General features: G+C 38.1%; 6 protein-coding genes across 9 annotated transcripts; 4 read left to right on the top strand and 2 right to left on the bottom strand.

The window, feature by feature from the left end:
• Nucleotides 1–6: 6 nt before the first annotated feature.
• Nucleotides 7–3,461, top strand: gnptg (N-acetylglucosamine-1-phosphate transferase subunit gamma). Of its 2 annotated transcripts, none has more exons than XM_074663242.1 (11): nt 7–155; nt 255–309; nt 388–455; nt 635–689; nt 789–872; nt 973–1,066; nt 2,090–2,204; nt 2,287–2,369; nt 2,480–2,608; nt 2,703–2,784; nt 2,863–3,461. In XM_074663242.1, the coding sequence occupies exons 1-11, from the start codon at nt 89–91 to the stop codon at nt 2,958–2,960; spliced, it is 930 nt and encodes a 309-aa protein (XP_074519343.1). In that variant the 5' UTR covers nt 7–88; the 3' UTR covers nt 2,961–3,461. The 2 variants fall into 2 exon arrangements, with proteins under 2 accessions (XP_074519343.1, XP_074519342.1); XM_074663241.1 differs by having other exon boundaries at nt 2,860–3,461.
• Nucleotides 3,462–3,554: 93 nt separating this feature from the next.
• On the bottom strand, nt 3,555–14,076 carry chlsn (cholesin). Of its 2 annotated transcripts, none has more exons than XM_074663244.1 (6): nt 13,989–14,076; nt 13,500–13,645; nt 13,295–13,396; nt 4,860–5,071; nt 3,833–3,914; nt 3,555–3,744 (listed from the first exon to the last, which is right to left on the bottom strand). In XM_074663244.1, the coding sequence occupies exons 2-6, from the start codon at nt 13,635–13,637 to the stop codon at nt 3,565–3,567; spliced, it is 714 nt and encodes a 237-aa protein (XP_074519345.1). In that variant the 5' UTR covers nt 13,638–13,645; nt 13,989–14,076; the 3' UTR covers nt 3,555–3,564. The 2 variants fall into 2 exon arrangements, with proteins under 2 accessions (XP_074519345.1, XP_074519347.1); XM_074663246.1 differs by lacking the exon at nt 13,989–14,076 and adding an exon at nt 13,768–13,930.
• LOC141785101 (uncharacterized) lies at nt 6,877–11,867 on the top strand. The gene is made up of 2 exons (XM_074663240.1): nt 6,877–7,342; nt 9,172–11,867. The coding sequence occupies exons 1-2, from the start codon at nt 7,340–7,342 to the stop codon at nt 10,207–10,209; spliced, it is 1,041 nt and encodes a 346-aa protein (XP_074519341.1). The 5' UTR covers nt 6,877–7,339; the 3' UTR covers nt 10,210–11,867.
• Nucleotides 14,077–14,442: 366 nt separating the features above from the next.
• Nucleotides 14,443–16,066, top strand: uqcc4 (ubiquinol-cytochrome c reductase complex assembly factor 4). Of its 2 annotated transcripts, none has more exons than XM_074662551.1 (2): nt 14,443–14,669; nt 15,357–16,066. In XM_074662551.1, exons 1-2 carry the CDS (start codon nt 14,581–14,583, stop codon nt 15,679–15,681), a joined length of 414 nt encoding a protein of 137 aa, XP_074518652.1. In that variant the 5' UTR covers nt 14,443–14,580; the 3' UTR covers nt 15,682–16,066. The 2 variants fall into 2 exon arrangements, with proteins under 2 accessions (XP_074518652.1, XP_074518651.1); XM_074662550.1 differs by having other exon boundaries at nt 15,354–16,035.
• A 107-nt stretch (nt 16,067–16,173) lies between these two features.
• On the bottom strand, nt 16,174–18,071 carry h3f3d (H3 histone, family 3D). Its single transcript, XM_074662552.1, has 4 exons — nt 17,995–18,071; nt 17,072–17,206; nt 16,744–16,897; nt 16,174–16,657 (listed from the first exon to the last, which is right to left on the bottom strand). Exons 2-4 carry the CDS (start codon nt 17,197–17,199, stop codon nt 16,529–16,531), a joined length of 411 nt encoding a protein of 136 aa, XP_074518653.1. The 5' UTR covers nt 17,200–17,206; nt 17,995–18,071; the 3' UTR covers nt 16,174–16,528.
• A 1,858-nt stretch (nt 18,072–19,929) lies between these two features.
• Nucleotides 19,930–21,517, top strand: cunh8orf33 (chromosome unknown C8orf33 homolog). The gene is made up of 5 exons (XM_074663497.1): nt 19,930–20,107; nt 20,257–20,711; nt 20,799–20,889; nt 20,986–21,132; nt 21,232–21,517. Exons 1-5 carry the CDS (start codon nt 20,080–20,082, stop codon nt 21,417–21,419), a joined length of 909 nt encoding a protein of 302 aa, XP_074519598.1. The 5' UTR covers nt 19,930–20,079; the 3' UTR covers nt 21,420–21,517.
• Nucleotides 21,518–22,040: the final 523 nt, after the last annotated feature.

The following is a 22,040-nucleotide window of genomic DNA, read 5'->3' as shown; positions in this document are numbered from 1 at the left end:
GTGACATGTCATCTGACGAACGGTTGAGCAGAGCAGGAAATGCAGTGAGGAAATAAGTCGACACATCTAACAGCTTAGACTGTTCACTATGAACATAAATCGTAACGGAGTTTATTATTTTTTAAGACTTTGGATAATCTGCGTCTCTCTTTTATGTAAGTATTTAAAATTAAACCTTCTTTTCAGGAATTAAAACGCCGAAACTGATTGAATACATCAGTGTGTTTGACTCCTGCCTTGTGTTTACTCCACAGTAAATCATGGATTTGCCAGTAAAATGAAAATAGTGGAGGAGCCAAACACATTTGGGTACGTTAAACAAAAACAAAAAAATATTTCTCACCTTTTGAGCTCTTTTTGAATATATTTTCTTCTGTCTGTGTTTAGGTTGAATAATCCCTTCCTATCTCAGGGAAGCAGACTACAGCCTAAAGTGAACCCAGCTCAAGTTTCTGGTAAAATCCTCTCATTGCACATTGTGTTTCAATGTTTTTTTTAAATTTGATTTGACTATATTTATTTTAATTTTTTCAAAAAAATAAACATTAAAAAAGGAAATACGTATAAATGAAAATGGAGCAGAAAGAAGAAAGGTTACACAATTGATGTCAAATCTGTTGTTCCTCCTACACAGGCCCTGCACATCTCCACCGGCTCGCAGGAAAGTGCTTCAGTTTCACAGAGTCAACGTAAGCTTTGAACCTGATCTGGGAGCTTATTTTCATATTTATTACATCAAAGTATTTCCTTGAAAATAATAGGGCATTTATGTGTGTTTTAATCTACAGATATAAATATGAATTCTGTCCATTTCACAACCTCACCCAACACGAGCAGTCATACAGATGGAACGCCTACAGCGGGATACTGGGGTAAGGTATAGTTCACTCAACTAGTCCTGTGTTTATTGCAGAATACCAATGTGTAAACACGTCTTTTGTTTTGTCTTCACATCCTTTGTGTGCCGTACAGGATCTGGCAGGAGTGGGAAATAGTGAACAACACTTTCACAGGCATGTGGATGAGAGATGGAGATACGTGTGGAACACGAAACAGGGAAACAAAGGTGCGGAGTAATTAAATATAAAGAATTAAGCCTAGGCCAGGGGTCTGCAACCTTTACTTTTATAGGAGCCATTTTGCCTTAGTTCACCTGGATTAAAGTCACTCAGGAGCCACATAATCTACTTTACCTTCACAATAAAGACTGAAAAGTGTATAAAATTCTATAAGTAGTTAAAATCTAGTCAATTATCACCAAAACAAGACGTTTTTGAACATGTGATGTCTTAGTTTTTTTTATATATTATAAAAAAATCTGCCAAAAAATGTAAAAAATATGCAATAATTTTAAAATGTCAGAAATTTACAAAATTGAAAAAAGAAAGACATTTAATAAGTTTTCTGAAATTTCAATATTTTTTTTTCTCCTTTTTGAATATATTTTTTAACTACATTAAAATGTACATGTGATGTTTTGTTTTTTTATTTTTGAAAAATTTGCAAAAAAATATCACTTGCCAAAATTTCAAAAGCAATATGAAATTTAAACATTGAAAATTCATTCACTGCAAAAATTAATTTTATTTTTTAAAGAATACTCATATTTGATAACATATTGATAAAATTGCTCAACTCAACATTTCTTGTTTTTTACCAGCACATTGTCAGTTAAATGAATCCATCCACACAGAATTAAAATAAGTATTTTCTTCCAGATTAGTCTTTTTGTAGATGTAGTTATCTTCCCAGGGCTGTAAAACTTGAGGTTAGCCACAGGTGCATGGAAAGTTGGTGGATGTTGATGTTGTAGGAGGTGAAGTAGAGCGGTGGCAGGCTTTATTGACAGATGGGATGAAGATTTAGTTCAACTAAATGTTAACGCAGGATTTTATTTAGTGTCAGTGTCTTTAATCATCAAATAAAAGTTTTTTATTTCAATAATATTTCTTTAAGCTACAAGGAGCCGCAGGTTGAAGACGCTTGGTCTAAGAACAATATAAATTTAAAGCTCCAAAATATTTTTTTAAAGTTACTCAACAAGATCAGTGTGCAGTTGTATAGCATGCTTTTTCTGATGTCTCTGCAGGTGACTCTTGTCTGCAGTTCGAGCAGTAAGCTGGCTCAAGTCTCGGAGCCCAGTACCTGTGTGTACTCTGTGACCTTTGAGACCCCGCTGGTTTGTCACCCACACTCTCTGTTAGGTAAAACAAAGTCATTCAGCTCACGTCGGCAGCAGGGACGGATGTGTAAAGGGATTTTTAACATGACTGTGCTCATTTTAAGTGTACCCAACACTGAGTGAGAAGCTGCAGAAAGAGTGGGATGAAGCTGAGCAGGCTCGCTACGAGGATCTGATCACTGAGCAGGTAAAGTGAAACATTTTTTGACATTAAATCAAAAATCTTATTTTACAGCTCTTTTTTACAAATGTTATCCTGTGTGTTTATAATATTTTTTCCATGTCTGTTTGCTGAAGGGCTACAACAATCTTCTGAGAGACATTTTTGAAGATGCTGGTCTCCTCAAAAGCAAGAAAGTGAAAGTAAACACACCAGAAACTGCAGCTGATTCAGACACACACAACTCTTTACAGAAATGCACAGAGGTTTGTTTATTTATGCTCTGTAAACAAACAGGTAAACTACACATGTGATGAACTCCACGTGGAGTTTAAACCACTTTAATACATTTTCATACAGGATTTCCAAAAACAAAAAGAGGAGATCAAGAGGCTGCGCGCACTCTTAACCCAACACAACATCCCTTTGGATTCAGAGCAAAGTAAGAGGAACCAATCAGGACATGATTCGCTTTTTTACGTGTCTTCAGTGTGTGACCTGTGTTTGTCTTTGCCAGAAGTCCCAGATGAGACCAAAACCACAGTGAGTGTGACAGTCAAGGATCCACACCTGAGAGGAGACACTGGCCTTTTAGACCTGCTGGGACCAGCTCCCTGAGGACACATTTACCATCAACAGACATTTACTGTATTTAACAAAAAAATGGATCAACAAACTTGGAAGACGACTTCTTTTTGATGTTACACCATACAGCTTCTTCTTTCCCAGACTTCTTTGTGAAAACATGATCAATGTTTGTAAAACTGCAGAATATTAAAACCTCAAAGTGCTGGTTTTAGCTGTGTATCTGTCAAAGAAAAGGGTGTTTTTGCAGCATGTTAGTAAAATCAAAACACTGATGATGGCTGCACAGGTTTTGGGATCCGACATGCACAAACTCGTCTCGCCTGCGAGCATTCCTGAGACTCTGAAGTGCAGCGGTCTCCCAGCTTTACGTTTCATCTTAAGGGATTTAAACCTCACTGCATCTGCACGAGAGGACGACCTGAATCTGTGTTTTTATACTTTGCATTGACGAAAAGCAGTTATATCACTTGGGTGATTGACACCACCAGGAAACTTTGCACAAAATGATCCAGATACACAAATATATGTATATATATATATATATAAAAAAGGTTGAGTCTTGGTTTGAGATCAGGTTGTTGGTCCACTTATTCAGCTTGTTTCAGTCTTTTTCCAGTGGTCGTTCTTGGTGTGTTCAGGAAAGCAGCTGGATAACTTCTCTGGCTCGGTGCGCCCTCTGCTGGACAGCTTTGTCCTTTGGCGCCTGTCCCGACTCCTCAATGAGAGCTAAGGCTTTCTGCGTGGTGGTGTCTCTCGCTCCGCCACGTAGCCCCTCCAGGTACTGCAGCAGCAGCGAAAACTTCTGGTCCGGGATCTGGGAGCAAGAGTTTTAAACAACCATGAGGTCAAAGCAACAGATCTAAGTGTGACAGGAAGAGCGAGGAAAAGTCACAGAGATTTACCTTTTCTGAGTCGAACATGTGCTGGAGTAACCACGTCTGCCTGGTTTTCTGGAACTTCCACTCAGTGCGGTTTTCAGCCCAGCTGCAGAGGGAAACCAGTGTGGGCTGAGGTGTTATATTAGTTCATAATACAGAGAATAAACCAAGCGATCACAACAAAATGTGGAATCACAGTTCGTGGCATGTGTGATTTGGTATTTTGAGTATTACTCAAATTAAAAATTCAAATATAGGCTTTTATTTTAAGCTTTTTAATATGCACACAATTAATTGATTAATTTAATTTAATTTATTGGTTAAATTAATTATTTAATTTATTTTGTTTGATTTAATCAAATTTATTTTAATTTAATTAATATATTTATTTAATTTTATTTATTTTACTTTTTATTTAATTTATTTATTTATTAATCTATTTTTGTTTGATTCAATTAAATTTTGTTTAATTTTATTGTATTTATTTTATTTTGTTTGATTTAATTGTATTTATTTTTATTTTGTTTTGTTTAATTTAATTTTATTTATTTATCTAGGGGCTAATTTATTGATCTTCCACTAAAAATATCGCTTCTCTGTTTTTTTCAAATATAACGTTTTTATATGACATTTGATAAATTTGGGCAGTTTTGGCAACTTTTTGAGGAAAGTTTTTTCATGAAATATGCTTTATTTCAATGCAGAAAATACTTATTTAAAAAAAATGACCAACTTTTTTTAAAAATTAGCAATCATTGTCTTAAATGAAAGTGTGTGGATGATTTTATGAGAGCAGACGTTTCGAAAAGGGCCGAAATTCAACTTTAGCTGCCTGCAGTGATATAATAATCCTCAAGAGGGTAGAATACAGTTTTTAAGGAAACTATTTATCATGTCGAGTAGATAGAGGTCTTTGAAACTCATGTATCAAATATGATACGCTTGACAATAAAGGGTTAACATCCAGTCTTTTGAATAAACCTGTCAAACAGAAACTGATGCCACAGATGTTTTTTCTTTGACCATAATATGTAAACAAAGCCCCTCCTACCATGTGAGGTAATCCAAGGCCTGCTGAGGAGCACTGGGTCCAGACTCCTCAGTTTTCTCCTGGGTCACTCCCTCAGCTTTCAGCCTCTTCTTCTCCTCCTTCTTTAGGATCTTCTTCATCTTCCTCTCCAGGACCCTCCTCTCCTCAGGGCTCAGGTCCTCCTCTCCCTCCACGGCCGGAGCTTCCTCTGGTGGAGCGGGTGGATCTGAAATCTGTCACCACAACATAAAACACAGTCCTGCTGCAGATTATCAGCACTCACAGAGCTTCCTCTGCAGACTTTTATCGCTCTCTGTGTTGATACGAGACGTTTATCAGATCTCCTTAAATAACTCACGCTGACTGGGAACAAATGATGGGAGAAATTTATGAACAATCTCTTTTTGTGTCTGTGTATAAACCACAGTTTCAGGTTTCCGGGCCGTGCAGGCTTATCTTTAATCCTCCAACATCTTTAGAGTTTTATTCTTAGTGATGGTAAAATAAACAGGAAAATGTGTTGTTCTGCAGCGTAACGTATGTCAGTGATTCTATAATCAGGGGAACATTTCAAGCCTATGGGGTAAACTTATAAATTTACTAAATATTAATTTCATTACCCTTTAAAAAACCCTATAAATCATCAATGGTTTGCTCCAAAGTCACATGACCCAAATCAGCTGAGGTCCCATCCTTTTTGGTGTGAACCTTGAAGAAAGTGTGTCCTGTTTCAGCTCCTCCTCATCAATATTTCATCAGAATGATTGTCTGTACATGGGGCGCATTAACTGTTCATCAACTGTGTTACCAACATTTTCTGCTCTTCTTACTATAGATGGTATAAAGACCAAACTGTGAAGAAAAGGAGCAGAAATATGAGCTGATGGAGGTCAGGTGGTCTGCAACCTTTACCTTCATAGGAGCCATTTATCCTCAGCTCACCTGGATTAAAGTCATTCAGGAGCCACAAAATCTACTTTATCTTCACAATAAAGACTTCAAAGTCTCTTAAATTCTATGCTAAGTTAAAACCTAGTGGCTAATTATCAAAACAAGAAGTTTCTTTTAATTTACAAAATTATTAGAGCCCAACCGATATGGGATTTTGGGGGCCGATGCCAATACTGATTCTGGGGGCAAAAAAAAGCTGATATATCGGCTGATATATATAATAAATTCATTGATATACACAGGATATATACTGTGTATGAACACAAATTATTATAATACCCATATAATTTAAGACAGAGACAGAACACTATTGAATTAAAACAAGGAACTTTAATTGTAAAACTGCAGTGTAAACTAATGATTTAAAAAAATTAAAAGATATTTTGCGAAATTAAAATTTTTATATTTTACTTTTTTTTATAAAAATTAAAATTATACATGTAATGTCTTTTTTATTTTAAAGAAATTTGCAAAAAAAATTAAATTAAAAAACAAACATTTTTTTAAAAAATAAAAAAATGTGCAAAAACACAACAAAAAATATTTGCTAAAAATTTGGAAAAAAAATCAAAACTTTGCAAAATTTTACAAGAAAAAAATTTCAAGACTTCACAAAAAATTCAAGAACTTTTATAATTTAGAAATATTATTTTTTCTAAACATTTATGATCTTAAAAATGAACAAAAAATAAATAGATAAATCACTAAATGTAGAGTTGTAACGACAGGTTTGTCTCTTGGGATTTTTGAGCCATAATTCTTTCAAGTTTGTCTGAACTGTAATTTAATGATTAGGGACATTTCTAGGGAGCGTAGTCCGACAGAGAAATGTTGAAGAACTCTAAATTCAGGACAGGATAATTTTTTATTTCTTAAATATTTTAAAAATCATTCGATCTTAAGCTTAATAATTAATGAATTTCGTACATTCCAGGTGTATATTTTGCAAACAATTAGATTATAAAGCTTTTTGTGAACCTGAAACGTTTCCCTAATTATAGAACCACCCCTGAATGGGTTTGGTCACTTCCTTTAGTACATCAGCTCTGCAGGATGTTTCGTGTCTCTGCTGCTGCGTGAGGTCTGTATCAGACGCCGTGCTGAAAACCTCTGTGGTAGAAAACTTCCCCGCAGTCGTCTATTTGAAGCCCTAACGTGTGCAGAGTCTACAAACATCAGGGGCTTTCTGAAACAAAAAACATATTTTATCTGAATGGCCGTGAAACTGCAGGAAACCTTGAGCACAGGGCAGTCTGAGGAGTAAGTTTACTCCTCAGGAGGAAGTCAAACAAGGGGCTCAGTATGCTCTCTGATTTAACGGACCTCCGTCTGCAGGGGGATGAAAAAAAGAAGGGAGGGGACGGTAGATTTGATCACATGGCCACGAAGTCACTCTGAAAGTATGTTGGCAGAGTCGAACCCACAGGAACACGTAAAAGTCACCGTACAGTGAGCGACAGCCTCAATGCAGCGAGCAGCGTTTCCAGAGCTCTGAGCAGAGACGGGCGCCGGAGACAAAACAGAAGAGGAGCGGCGACGGGAGCAGAAAAATGGTAAGTGGAAACATGTGTGCTTACTGAGCAGCAGCTCCTCCAAAGTGGGACACACAAAGACCAGTCCACAGGGTGTGTTTGGAGACTCTGAAGAGCGACTCTTCACTTTTTGTGTTTGTTTGATGTGAGTGAAAGAGCAGGAAGACTGGATGAATGAACAGATTCAGGATCTGTCAAAACCATCACCAACAAGTTTTACTTTTTATGAAAGTAGAGAGATTTTTAATTGATTTACTGTCAGGGTGGATTTTTTTCTTCTGTGATCTTCAATAACGTCCGGTAGAGATCAAACTAAACGAAGCTTCAAGCTCATAAAGGAAGGAAACATGCTCTGTGTTACAAACCCATCGAATGACTCACAGCCTGTGACTCTAAACCAGGGTCTGCAACCTGCAGCTCTTTGACTCAAATCATTTTAACATTAACATTTAGTTGAACTAAATCTTCATCCCATCTGTCAATAAAGCCTGCCACCGCTCTACTTCACCTCCTACAACATCAACAGTCCACCAACTTTCCATGCACCTGTGGCTAACCTCAAGTTTTACAGCCCTGGGAAGATAACTACATCTTTTTATTTTTTAACAAATTTTTAACATTAAAAATTTCTTTAAAAATTTTGGCAATATTCTTAAATTTCAAAAAATTTAAGATTCTTGAAAATTGTTTCAATTTTTTGAAATTTTGTTAACGTTTGCAACATTTTGAAATTTCAAAATCCCTGACATTTTTGTAAATTGGTTAAAAATAAAAAAAACTAAGCAATCACAATTTCAATTATCAAAAAAAAAAAACATCCTGTTTAGATTAACAGTCACTAGTTTTTAACTATGTGTATAACTTTATACACTTTTTGATCTATTTTTGTGTAGATAAATAAGATTTTGTGGCTCTACAACAGGGGTCTGCAACCTTAACTTTCATGGGCGCAATTTGCCTCAGCTCACCTGGATTAAGACTAAAAAGTGTTTTTTTATTTTTTATAAATGAAATTGTACATGTAATGTCTTAAACTCTTTAATTAATTTGCAAAAAAAATTTCAAGAAATTTTAAAAAAGTTTTTGAATATTTTTTTCAAAATTTCAAAATTGGACATAAATAAATTTGCAAAAAATTTGATAAATTTTGATGTAAAAAATTGAAGTTTTCCAAAAATCTTTGAATTAAAAAAAAAAAAAATTAAGACATTTAAAAGAAATTCTTAAACTTAAAAAAAAACAAAAATTTATAATAAGTATGTGCAAAAAAAATAAACTATTTGCAAATTCAAAAAGTAATAGTAATTTGCAAAAAAATTAAACGATCAAAATTTCATAAATTGCAAAAGTTTTACAATTTTGAAAGAATACCTGAATTTGATTACATATTGAGTAAGTTGGTGGGCTGTTGATGTTGTAGGAGGTGAAGTAGAGCGGTGGCAGGCTTTATTGACAGATGGGATGAAGATTTGGTTCAACTAAATGTTAACGCAGGATTTTATTTAGTGTCAGTGTCTGTAATCATCAATATCCTCTGTAAGAAAAATAAAAACTTTTTATTTCAATAATACTTTTTTAAAGCTACAAAGAGACACTGCAGAGGAGTCAAAGAGCCGCAGGTTGCAGACCCTTGTTCTAAATTCATTAAACTGGTTTGATTTTTTCAGTTAAACATTTCTGAACATTGAATTTATTTTTTCTGCTTTAAAAAGCAGTGACCAGATCCTCTAGCACTGAGCAGGTTTAAGTTTCTGTGATCAGAGGAGTGATGAACAGTGAGCGGTGTTTTAGGGAACCGGATTTTGTCAGTGGATGTTTTTTGTTTAATTTTCTTCTTTTCTTCTTTTTAGTCCAATCAAAGCCTGGTCTGGTTCCCCGCGGTGAGCAGCACTGACTCTCTTATTTCAAATGGATCCACCAACACCTCAGCTGACCAGCTGGAGCAAATCGCAGCCAACGACATCACCTCCTCAGCAAACTACTTCTTCAGCGTCTTTGCTTGTCTGGGCTTCCTCGCCGGCTGCTTCCTGCTCTACAGCTTCATCCAGACCTACCGAGCCCAGAAACGCCTGGCCTGGCTCGACTGCCTCCTCTGGGCTTTCTGTGGCATCCAGCTCTTCCTCCTGCTCCTCTCCCTCCACAGCGTGGCTCACAGACCGGCCTACCTACGAACCACAGGTTTGGGCTGTGCCGCTCTGTCTTTTGTCATCAATGTGTCGTCTCTGAGCGGTCTGCTGGTCCTGGTTCTCATCGCGTACGTCCTCACTCTGGATCCCCCGTCCAACGCTCTGCTGAGGAGACCTGCCGTCTGTGTGGCTCTGGTGATCCTGGCGTCTGTGGTGCTGTCTGTGCTGCTGGCCGGGGCCCGCGGACCGTTTGATGATCTCCATGAGGAGAGTTCTTGTTTCATGGACCCAGCCAGCTCTGGTGTTTCGTACGCAGCTGCTCGGCTGGGCCTGGTGTTCGTGGTCCCTTACATCCTCCAGCTGGGACTCCTGATCTGTGGCTGTGTCAAACAGTGGAAATCCAAAGGTCGGTTCCTCTCTGGTTCTGAAGAGGGACCCATGTTCCTGACGGTCACCTTGGTGCTGTTTCTCTGTCAGCTTTTCTACAGCGTGGCTCTGCTGAGAGCGGCGACGCTATACAGCGACGGGCTGAGCCATCGTGAGCAGGCGTTTCTGAGCGTGGCTGAGTTCGTGCTCTTCTCAGGGAGCAGCTTCAGCCTGCTGCTGGTGCTGTTCCTGCACCGGCCGTGCAGAGAGGGTCTGCTCGGGGTCTACAGACAGCTGAGGGACTGCTGCAGGAGCTCAGGGCGCACGCAGACTAACAGGAACATCATAGCTCCACACATCGAGATCACAGACACCCTGCAGGACATCGAGTCATAGAGGACCAAAACCACAACTACTGTCACCCATGAGAGTTTCCTGATAGAGGGATTATCTGTTTATCAACAACAAGTGGATGTGCACGCAACTTGAGTGCAGAAGCACCACGCAGTATAACGCTTTGTCAACAGACGAGGAGGAGTTATAACCACCCAAAAACATTTTTAACTTTGGCCCCATTTACATGACAACATTTCATCTGAAAACGCTAAAACGCTGTGAAAAAAATCTGCGTTTACACGGAAACGCTGATGGAATACTAAGTTCAAAAGTGGAGCAACCAAGCAACAACCTCCAGTCTGAGAATATGAGACGATGCTAAAGTGCTAAAATCTGCTGTTTCTGGAGTGTTCGCTTGAGGCTGGCTCCAGAAGTAGCAGAAGTCACATACACACAAAACCCAAAGAAGCCATTTTCAAAGCAGAAATTAACCTATTTACAGCCTGGTTCAAATAACGTCTCCTGTCTGAGTCGCTAATTTTACTACCGGCTCGTTCAGAGGATATTGAGATCGCGAGCTCCCCCAATAAGAGGTATAGCTGAGGGTCACGTGACGGCCGGCGCCCTATGGCTGAAGGCGAAGCCCTTGCCACGACCAATATGGCCACTATAGCCGATGAGCTTCATTTTCCGTTTCAGAAAAAGACGGGTGACGTCGGCGAGACTTCGTCCATGTTTTATACAGTCAATGGGAGTAACAGATGCTCATTTTGTTGAAAGACACTCAGCAGATTCAGCAGATTGAGCGGCACAAGCATAACAAGGTAGTTCGCGACGATTGTAACAACGGTGTTGCTGTCCTGTTGTCTGCGTGAGGCGCGAAGCTGAGTGTGACGTCATCGTTTCCACTGAAAACGCCGGCTAACGGTTTACACGGCCTCAGAGTCGGCAGCGTTTCAGAAAAATCCCATTCTGGAGGCCGTTTTCAAAAGTTTGCGTTTTGGGTCGGCTACAACGTAATAAAACTCCTGCGTTTCACCCTAAAACTGTCGTGTAAACGGCCCCTTAATATCATCACTTTATGGGACGGTAAACGGCTCCCAGGTTTCTGAAATAACTCTTACCAGACTGTGCCAGACCAGGTCGTAAACATGTATCAATAAACCAGAAACTTTCCCAGACCAAAAAGAGCACACAAACTGCTCAGTCTGAGACCCGGTTCACGATAAAAGAACCAGAAACCTACGTCCAAAGTTAAATATTTACCTGCAGACATCGCTGGTGTTTCAGTGTAAAGTGCGACCCTGTTCACTGGCGACTTTCAGCCGTTAATCACCGATACCTTCAGCGGGGAGTCACCAGTTAGCATGGTCGCTATTAGCTCCAAAACACCGGTTGCTCTGTAACCGTTCAAACTTGATAGACGTTGCCTCTGTTGTACAGTATCATTTCTGACAACTAACCACAGAACAACTGTACATTTTGATGCTGGTGACTGGTTGAATTTAGTCTAAATAGATGGAGCTAAACCCTGCTTCTGTGGTCAAGATGTGGGCGCATCTTCATGATGATGTAGACTGATAACCTCTCTGTACAACAAATTAATGACTGAGACACGATGAAGTTAAATTTTCTTAATCGAGGGTTAAAAACTTCTCTTTTTATCTAATAAGTGATGATGTAAATATTTTTTATATTCATGCATTCTCTATTTTAGCTTCTCCAGTAACTGGAAATTCTGCATTTTTACTTCCTTATTATTATCTTTTATTTTTCAATAATAAATAAAGAAAAAAATGCTTTGGATTTCCTATTTTGTATTTTAAAATCTTTGCAACATGGCAACTGTGGCTCAGTGGAGGAGTGGGTTGTCTATATTTTGAGGGATGAGGCTTTTGATAGAGTGGTCCATTTAACATTTAATACTTTTCCACACAGAAATCAGCTCACTTCATAGTGTGTATGTGTCCTTGTAGAAGCCAACAACCTGCTCTCACACACACCTCTCTTCATGGAAAACAGACTGTGTTTGTATTAACATGCTCAGCACAAAAGCTCATTCAGACAAACTGCCTGGAAAAAGCTCCGCAATCCCCCGAATGGCACATAGGAAACATTTAGTCAGGGAAGTAGAAAGTCAGGCTCTAACTTTAGATCAACAGTGTCAATATTATTCACAACAAGATTTTTAAAACTGCCAAAGAACCAAAACAAGCTACACAACTGTAACACAGTCCTGCTGGGGGAAGGAAGAAATAAATAAATGACCTGCATGGAGGACATAGAGCATTGTGCGCAGAGAGGCACCAAACCAGGGACCAGGAGGGGTTTCGTACCAGCCCCAGGTGGGTGGAGATGACTTGATGTGAGATGTCAGACTGGGTTCAGACCGTCACTCTATAAAATTAGCTTTAATTCAAGACGACAACCGCCTCTATTCTAAAATGAATTCAGGGAGCATCACTGCATAATGTGATACACTAGCATGAACAGGATCACATGTTTACAATCTCAGTCTGAGAGAAAACACCTGTTCTGCTGAATAAATCTGTCTGCACAGCAAAAACCTGAACTCTTGTCAAGTGTTGTTGTTTTATTTTCAGCAGAAAATGTCTTTTAGACTTAAAACGAGTCACATTCACCTGACCAGTACAGAAACATGCCTAATTTCAAGCTATTTAAAGATAAAAATGAGGTATGAATTGTTTGTTACAAGCAAATTTTTGAGCATTTTTTTCTTATTCCATTGGCAGATTATTTTTTTTACTTGTGTTGAGTAATCTTAGACCTCATTTTTGTCTTTAAATAACTCAAAACAAGACATTTTTCTGGACTGACCAGTTGAATGTGTCTCATATCGAGTATATCAAGACAAAGGCTTGGTAAGATTTCTTGTTTTTTGCTGTGTGTGTGATATCCTGAATAAAGAAATGGAAACAGGTTCCTGTCAAAACCACCTAACACTTTGGTTTTTAGTTACCTCCACACTCACTAAATGAGAAAACCACTTAAGCAGTTTTACATCCTCAAAAGAGGAATGCATACAAGGATCTTTTCTGCATTTGTGTGTAGGTTCTCGGAAACCCAGGTCTGATCCAGTAATGGAATAGCAGACAGCAAATAAGAAAACAGCTGTCATCCTTACCTCTGTTTCCTCTGCTGTATCTTTCCTCTTTCTTTTCTTTTCCTTTTTCTGTTTTTTAACGGCTGTGGGTATTTTCACTGGAGAAATCTGCACTGGAGCCTCCTGAAATAAAAAAAAATTCGTAAACATAAAGTCAGCACAACATAGGAACTTTGAGGCAGAGTTGCCTTTAATAGGCACATGCATTAGGGGCTGTGATACCCACCTCAACCTGTTCCTTTTTTCTTTTCTTTTTGACTTTAACTTCCATTGTTTCTTCTCGGTGAACTTCAACAGCATCTGAACTCAGCTTTTTCCTTTTTGGGGTATGTGTGTGCTGTTTCATCGATCTGTCTTTGGCCATGATTTGAGCTTTAAAACAGAAACACGTGAAAAATAAACAGACTGTGAAGAAAAGAGCAACGAAGAGACCGAGAGTAAACACAAACGCCTCATGTCCTAAACATATAAAGACGGATGAAACTCTTTTTTACCAATAATTGCAGCTACATCTGCTCTATTCTGTTACTGTTGATGAGCTAGTCCCCCAGTTATTGCGTTAATTCATACTCTACTTCGTTCTCAATGAGTACATGGCTTTTAAGAGGGATAAAAATACTGTTGTGTCAAAGTTCGTCGTAAACTTGGAATTTAACCACCTAAACTTTTCGCTTACTTACTTTTATTTTGAGACATACGTTGTATTTTCACTTACCAGCGAGGGAAAAACGTGCACAGCCTCTGTGAGTCGCAAAACAAGCGTGGGGATTCAACCAGGAAGTGATATCGCTCACGAGAGATGTGATTGGACGGATTGGTCCGTCTCGATCTCTGATTGGTTGAGGGTAGTATCGGTTTCATGGAATTCTAGAGAACTTTCTTTTTTAAACAAGTGATAAAAATATGAAAGCAAAAAAAACAGACAGTGTGTTTCACATCCATGTTGTAGCGTTATTTGTATAAAAAAAAAATATATATAATATCTTTTAATAAACATTTTTATAACAATTTTTTTTCAATAAAAGAAAAAATGTAAATAAATATTACGAAGACTTTTACTATCGGCCATGTCATAATTCGAATAATGATTAAAACGTTGTAACATGATTTAGCTGTTTTATTTGATAAAGTGGAGTGCAAGCGACTTCCCGTTGTGGAACGGTCCAACATCAGTACTGAGTAGCCGCCCGGAAAGAATTCACAGTTACACAACGATGAGTTACATGACCTCAACAAGGTGCGTTTGGTAATAATAACTAGTTTCTTTGACCCAACATTGTGTGTCTGAAGATGATCAGTTGTTCGAGATGTCTACAACAGCAGGACGAGTTTTCAACGGTCTGATCCGAGCTGCTTCGTGTCGGGGGATTTCCTTTCAGAGGACTTCAGCAGTGAGGTTAGTGAATCTGAAACAGGCTGAGACAACATGGTGAACATGACTGTGTGAGTGTGGTTAACTCCGTATTCTGTACGATTTGTGTGTTATTACAGATAGGCAGGAATTATCCTGTAACTCTTATTGGTCCTCATCAGCCGTTAGCACGAGCCTCTGTTAGCATAGCCCTCCACAGTATAAGCAGGAAACACGAGTGTTAACTGAGAAATTTTACGTCATAAGTAATGTTAGCCATAATTTCAGTGTCTGGGTTTTGATTTCTCATCATGTTCTTCCTAATGGTTAATAGATACAATGTATGTAGATTTAAATATGATCAGCCTCTACACATGTTAAGCTTACACACCTGAGCTGTCCAACAGAAGATTTGTTTAGGAATTACAGAGATAAGTATTGTCTGAGATAAATTCTGTTCAAGCCTTAAATAATATAGCTAGCTTTTTTTTTTCATAGAGTATTTTTTCATAAAATATGGTAAAACTTTTCTTTCTTGTGGAATTTAAATTATTATCAAGACATGTTCTAAGTGCCACATGGATAATTTGAAAGGTAAAAATGACTTCACAAATTCCTCCTTTGAATAGAGCACAACACCAGATGTAAAATAAAAATATATCAGAAAATTTACAAAATGTCAAAAATGACACATTGTGACATTGTTTCTCGTATGTCTTTATTTTTCAGTAGACTGTCCAGCGTACGGGCCCTCTCTCTCAGCACCCAAAGGGCAGCCAGGCCCATCGACGACGAAGAAGAGGTGAAAGATGAGCCCATCAAGTTCTCCACCAGCAAGGCCAGCCACAGGACCTGGAAAGTGGACCGCTCACTCGGGAGCCAGCATGAGCGGCCCTGGTGGAAGGTGTTACCCATCAGCCTGCTGGGCTGCGCCTTCCTCCTGTGGTGTGCGCTGAGAACGGAGACTGAAGTGGACGCAAAACTTGAAAGGCAGCTGAATGAGCAGCTGCCCGGCTTGTATTTGGATGAAGAGGAGGAGGAGAAGAGCTCCAGTTAACAGATCTGGGACTCAGAATGTACATAGATTACAACTGATATTTATTGTGATGTGTCTGTAGTATTAACATGCTGGAACAGCAGATCATTGGTTCAGCACCGTCCAGAAGTTCATGAACAATCTCTGAAAAACCCATTACAGTAGACCATATTGCCTTTGTCAGTTTCAGTTGAATGAACATTGTCCGGATGATTAAAATGCCTTGATTGAAGTCAATTCTGACCTTGTCTCCAAGTTCATTTTTACACCGAGTATAAATAAACATATTCTGTTTCATAATTGTATTTTGCTTATGCACCCAAGTAAAACTCAACTGACCCAACTTCTAAGGGGCTCCAAGGATACTCCAGGTTCATACATACTCACTTTATTTTCCCATACTTTAAAAATCTGGAGACTTGTGTAGGCATTTGAATTGTTTTCCTACTTGTTTCACTGTACCATTGTGGAAATGCCTTTTCTTAGTTATAAGTAGCAAGTGAGTATCAGAAAATACAATAAGCCCAATAACTTGAGGTAGCGGAAAGTTTATTTACAGCACGAGAAATCCTATGACATGCACACACAGGAGTAAAATGTTTGTAAAATAAAGTTCCAAACCTGAGGAAGGCAGTGGAATATGTTTTTTAGCATTTACATGTATGAAGCTCTATTCTACAGTGATTAGGACAGTCAAGGAAAAAGTCAAGAGTGAAAAGTAGAGTCATGGATGAAGTACGAAACACACATACCAGAAACTACATATGACAAATAATGTGATAAACATGCTGGTAATGTTTCCAAGATTTACAAAACAAACCCCAGTCAGACCCACCCACCCCCCATTAAAAAGATAAAATCACAACATTTATGCACGCTCTCCTCTGATTCGCCTGGCCAGCTGGATATCCTTGGGCATGATGGTGACCCTCTTGGCGTGGATGGCGCACAGGTTGGTGTCCTCAAATAGTCCAACCAAGTATGCCTCACTGGCCTCCTACATTATGGAAAAAGATGCACATTCATTAAGGTGAGTCTTTCAACTAATAACACAAGTGTTTGAAAGTGGAAGTGCTATCTCACCTGCAAAGCACCAATTGCTGCACTCTGGAAACGCAGATCAGTCTTGAAATCCTGGGCGATTTCTCTGACCAGACGCTGGAAAGGCAGCTTCCTGATCAGCAGCTCAGTGGACTTCTGGTAACGACGGATCTCTCTCAGAGCGACAGTACCAGGCCTGGTAAAACAAGAAAATCCCACACAGTATTACTTCACAGAACTGTTTGACTACAAGTTATGTGAATATGATCGGTCTGGAAAGATACAAACTTTTAGGATTGAACTTCCCTTATTTGTGGGAAGAAACTACAAACATAAAGATGTCTGATCACTATGAACATATGTACAATACCTGTATCTGTGGGGCTTCTTCACACCACCGGTAGATGGCGCGCTTTTCCTGGCAGCTTTGGTGGCCAGCTGCTTCCTGGGCGCTTTTCCTCCGGTGGATTTACGAGCGGTCTGCTTGGTACGAGCCATACTTTAACTGAAAATTCACCAAAAAGGAAAGACATCGACATTAGTAATGTAAATAATTAAGATTTGTGTTCAAACATCTGTATATGACTGATGAAATGTGAAAGCTGTATGTCACAGCCGCGGCTTAATACACCGGCGCTCATTGTGACCCACATCCCCCCCGAAAAAATAAACAGCGACGGTTTTGTATTTTAAACCAAAACACTGATTGGCAGTGCACATGCTCGAAACATGAGCGGGAGCTAACTGTCAGCGGTGATCTCAAAATATCGAAACCAATACAAAACATTCATGAATGATGAAGTGACGCCGAAGGATTAAATTAAATAAAACAAGACCCGCCACCATTAAGCTGTGTGAGAGACACACGTTTCAGTCTGCCGTCGTTGGCGAGCAAATTTAAAGCTAGCATGTAGGGTTGCAAAATGGCGCCAGCTAGCCACCATGGAGGCTCACGTCAACATTAAGGCGGCGTTTGATCTCAGTACAATTATTTGGAGAGCTAAAAAAATAAAATAAGTTTTGTTTAATTTCCACCTTTGAGAAATAGATTTATTTATTCTCGGAAAGAAAGAAAGGGGCAAAGAATTCGCTTATTAAAGCTAACATCGAGCTAACTGGAAATAGCGCGCGCCGTTGTGTTGTGAAGTGGTTGTCGATAGAAGCCCGTTTTGATGAGTTAAAGCGTTTGAAAACCTGTTAGGTGAAGTTTAAAATATATAACTGATAGAAATTTAACAAGATCTTTACAACATAGCTCACAAATTGTGAGTGCAAGTGTAATTTGATTCTTACCGCTTTTGTTTTTGTTCGCTGAGAAATCGGCACCTTCCCCTTCCTTCTCTGTTGGCAGAATGACCACATACGTAAGGTGGGGGCATTTATAGTCCGAGGAGAGCAGCGCATGACGTCCCGCCCTAAACCTCAGTGATTGGCTCAGATGCAAATTACAACCGGTGTGTGATTGGCTGGGAGGAAAAGGAGGATCAGTGGCTCTGCATTTGAAGTAGAAAGGAACAAAAGTGTCTTTTTCTAACAGGACCTTAGTTACATTTTCTTCATAATCTTGACCAGTTCCTGATGATTCTTCATGGGTTTGAGCGGAAATGTTACAGGCTGAGTGAAAATGATCCCTTATCAAATCTATGTTTTATGAGATAGAGGGGAAAAAAGCAGGGATGCTCTGCTGAGCTACAATTATAATGTGGCGCGAGAAAAAGGAGTAGCTCATGTGTCTTTACAGAGGCCAATTATTTTCAATACTTTTAATCTAAATTTTATGCTTGATCTTGATTAATCCCTAAATCTTTCACAAATCGTAAAAAAAAATGCTTTTCATTGTGAGATAGGTGTTAACACAAAGCACCACCTCATGCTCCTCCCTCCAGAAAACTGCTCCATATTTTTACACACTTTGTCGACCAGAATCTTTTTTGGAAACACTTATTTATTTATGTTTTTATTCGCATAAATAAATAAATAAAAAAATCAAAAGATCTGACAGAGGAAAAAAAATGTGATCAGAGGAGATCAAGAGGATTATTCATAAGGAAATCATCTTACTCTTAGAACACAGCTACAATATAAGAGCAACAATAAATACACATAATCTAAGGCAGGGGTCTGCAACCTTTACTTTCATGAGAGCCGTTTTGCCTCAGCTCACCTGGATTACAGTCATTCAGGAGCCACAAAATCTACTTCATCTTCAAAACAAAGATGAAAAAGTAAAAAATTGTAAACATAGTAAAACTCATGAAAAAATATCAAAATTAAAAGTTTTTGCGTTTATAAAATTGTACATGTGATTTTTTGTTTTTATATTAAATAAATTTGCTAATATTACAAAAAAATGTAATATTATGCATATTATGAAATTTTAATTTGTTGCAAAATTTTTGCAAAATTTAAAATGTCAAATTTTGTCAAATTAAAAAAAAAATAGAAATTTAAAATGTGTGAAAAAATTCAAAAAATTCCCAAATTTTAAAGTTGCTAATTTTTTTGAATTTGCAAAAAAGAAAAATTTAGCAAAAAAATGAATTCAAATAATCATCAAAATTGTAGAAATTCAAAAAAGTGTGATTTTTTTTAAATAAATGTCAAATATTTAAAAAAATGTCCAAAAATTGTAAAAAAAAAAAAAAAAAAAAAAAAAAAAAAAAAAAAAAAAAAGATAAAAAATAAATAAAAAAATGTAAAGCTTTATTGACAGAAGTGATGCATATTCAGTGTAAAAAAAAAAAGTTAACCCATTATTTTATTTGGTGCCGATGTCTTTATTCTAATAATATTTTTTACGCTACAAGGAGCCACTGCAAAGGAGCCAAGGAGCCGCATGAGGCTCCAGAGCCACAGGTTGCAGACCCCTGATCTGAGGTTATTAAATAAAAGGAAAAACTGAGGAAAAAAAATCATTTATGGTTAAAAAAATAACAATAATAAAAAAGAAAGAAAAAATTTAAATAAATAAATAAATAAATAAATAAATAAATAAATAAATAGATAAATAAATTAAATGAAAACACTACACTTCTTTTATCTTTAGAAATTTCACCTGGCAGAATCGGGCTTCTATGTCGGTATATTTAGATATCTGTGAAATTTATTTTTCTATAACATGAAATATAGAAAAAGTGTATGGATGCTGAGAGCGCCAACAAACCGGAACGAATAGCGCCGAGGCAGAAAGCCGTACGGACCAATATCCGCGAAACACCGGTGGTAAGTTGTCTGATCACAACATGATTTCGTTGAAAGGGGGAAAAAATGAAAGTTTTTCTTCTCAAGTTGGGAAGTGCCTTTGTGTATCAGTAAAGAAGAAGTTGAGTTGTTCAGTTTGAGTTTCTGCTGATTTCCTGCGACAGCGAAAGGTTCAGCATGGCCGAGCAACGGCTGCTTTTTATAGGTACTTCATAATGAAGCAGCATGTCTTATGGGGGTAAAATGACATTTATGGAAATGTTTTGGGATATGCCACGAAGAGATTTACGATTTGAATACAGCACTGAGCCTAAACAAAGTGAGAAATCGACCTTATTTATGTTTTTTCAACAGATATTGACCCCAAACCCAACAGCCCTGCTCCTGATGAAAGCAGACAGCCTCTCTTCACACGCACTGACAACACTTTCAGATTTAACTTCATCACTGAGAGTAATACAGCCTCTCCAGAGGAAACAGTCCCATCCTCCAGCACTGAACCAACAGCTGGCCACATATCTTTCACAGGACAGCAATCTGCCTTTGCCTTCAACTTCCACATCCCTCCTGACACACCTGTAGAAAGCATGGACACAACAGAGACCCCGGAGACAGCTTCACAAGGCAACCAAGAGGAGCAAACGTCATCTCTGAAGGAAGTTATCCCTTCTTCTGAATCATCAGGACAGCTGAAAGATAAGAAGAAGAAGAAAAAGAAATCTGGAAAGGATAAATCTTCTGAAAGCACTGAGACGCAGCCAAAGCTGGCTTCAAGCACAGAAAGGAAAGATGGAGAGGACGCAGAGCTGGTCAGTGTGAAATATCCTCTTCTCTGGTTACATTTTGTGAGCTTAATTCAAATTAGAAATGTAAATTTAATGCATGGATCTCTTTAGAGCGCAGAGGAGCAGCTGAACAGACAGCTGGACTGGTGCATCGAGCAACTGGAGTTAGGGCTGAAGTCTCAGAAGGCAACACAGAAACAGAGTATGATCTCTGAATCACTCTTAAAATATGCTGTCCCATGATAATACCAGAAGTTAACTTTAAGGTGCAACTTCTTTTTTTATTTCTTCCATGCAGAGGAGGAAGCATCTCATGCCCTCAAGACCCTACGCAGCTCCAAAGCTCCTCTGGCTAAGAAAAGGCAGGTGATGAGAGCCATGACCGGAGATTACAGGAAGAAAATGGAAGCAGAAAAGAGCAAGCAGCACAAACTCATTCAGAACGGTGAGTTAAACATCGCATTAAACTGATCTGGACTGTTAAAGTGTGTGACGAACAACCTTTTTCCCCATTAATTGAACAAACTGTGCTTTTTTTCTACAGAGCTTGCATCAGCTAAGGTCAAAGTTGTTGCAGATGCTCCAAAAAAGAGCGTTTTCCACCGGAGGGCAGAAGTCAAAACGAAGGACACAGACGTGGAAGGGCAAAGTGAAGAGCCATCATCATCATCATCATCATCAGCTTTTGTCTTCACGCCGTCAAAGGAGGAGTTTCGCTTCAACTTCCTCTGATTTTTCCACCAAAAGTGTTTTTGGACATAAAGGGACATTCAAACCACAAATAAGTGCTGACGTTCAAAATATCTGTTTTTTGAATACTTCTGCTAAATTCTGGAATAAAACTTTTTTACAAACAAAAATGTAAATGGATTTTTATTAATTTTTTCCATTAATTATGCAACATCTCATATTACACATTCATATAAAGATCATAATCCTTATAAAGGAATGACGTGCTTTATTTCAATCAATCAATCAATCAAAATTTATTTATATAGCACTTTTCATACAAATAAAATGTAGCACAAAGTGCTTTACAAACAGACACATGAATTAGATAAAAGAATTACACCCTCCAAGCCCCTGAACCCACCCACACAGCAACCCATACACAGTGTTAATAAAAAGCAACATAGATAAAAGACAATAATAAAGCACACTGCTGTACCCAGTAGGTACTGAGGACACGCTGTCTTAAAGGTTTAAAACGAGAGAACACTGGAGGTTAGGTAAAAAGTATAAAATTAAATATATCATAAAATAAAATAAGGAAATGATTTTTAAGATTTAAGAATAAAAAAATACTTTCAATTCAGTTAAAATATACCTATATATAATGATAAATGAAGAATA

Source organism: Halichoeres trimaculatus, unplaced genomic scaffold (assembly GCF_033239565.1).
Source record: "Halichoeres trimaculatus isolate MK-OKI-2021-1 unplaced genomic scaffold, fHalTri1.1 fHalTri1_scaffold_23, whole genome shotgun sequence".
Lineage (NCBI taxonomy): Eukaryota > Metazoa > Chordata > Actinopteri > Labriformes > Labridae > Halichoeres > Halichoeres trimaculatus.
Note: the sequence above shows the minus strand (reverse complement) of the source record. Positions and strands in the feature narration are given on the sequence as shown.

Coding starts and splice junctions, on each gene's coding strand:
- gnptg (XM_074663241.1), top strand. CDS start 89: ATGAACATAAATCGTAACGGAGTTTATTATTTTTTAAGACTTTGGATA. Junction 456..634: donor GAACCCAGCTCAAGTTTCTG/GTAAAATCCTCT, acceptor CCTCCTACACAG/GCCCTGCACATCTCCACCGG. Junction 2,785..2,859: donor CCCTTTGGATTCAGAGCAAA/GTAAGAGGAACC, acceptor TGTCTTTGCCAG/AAGTCCCAGATGAGACCAAA.
- chlsn (XM_074663244.1), bottom strand. CDS start 13,637: ATGGCCAAAGACAGATCGATGAAACAGCACACACATACCCCAAAAAGG. Junction 13,397..13,499: donor GAAAAAAGGAACAGGTTGAG/GTGGGTATCACA, acceptor TTTTTATTTCAG/GAGGCTCCAGTGCAGATTTC. Junction 3,745..3,832: donor ACATGTTCGACTCAGAAAAG/GTAAATCTCTGT, acceptor TCTTGCTCCCAG/ATCCCGGACCAGAAGTTTTC.
- uqcc4 (XM_074662550.1), top strand. CDS start 14,581: ATGTCTACAACAGCAGGACGAGTTTTCAACGGTCTGATCCGAGCTGCT. Junction 14,670..15,353: donor CAGAGGACTTCAGCAGTGAG/GTTAGTGAATCT, acceptor TTTATTTTTCAG/TAGACTGTCCAGCGTACGGG.
- h3f3d (XM_074662552.1), bottom strand. CDS start 17,199: ATGGCTCGTACCAAGCAGACCGCTCGTAAATCCACCGGAGGAAAAGCG. Junction 16,898..17,071: donor AAGAAGCCCCACAGATACAG/GTATTGTACATA, acceptor TTGTTTTACCAG/GCCTGGTACTGTCGCTCTGA. Junction 16,658..16,743: donor CAGCAATTGGTGCTTTGCAG/GTGAGATAGCAC, acceptor TCCATAATGTAG/GAGGCCAGTGAGGCATACTT.
- cunh8orf33 (XM_074663497.1), top strand. CDS start 20,080: ATGGCCGAGCAACGGCTGCTTTTTATAG. Junction 20,108..20,256: donor GCAACGGCTGCTTTTTATAG/GTACTTCATAAT, acceptor TTTTTTCAACAG/ATATTGACCCCAAACCCAAC. Junction 21,133..21,231: donor GCACAAACTCATTCAGAACG/GTGAGTTAAACA, acceptor TTTTTTCTACAG/AGCTTGCATCAGCTAAGGTC.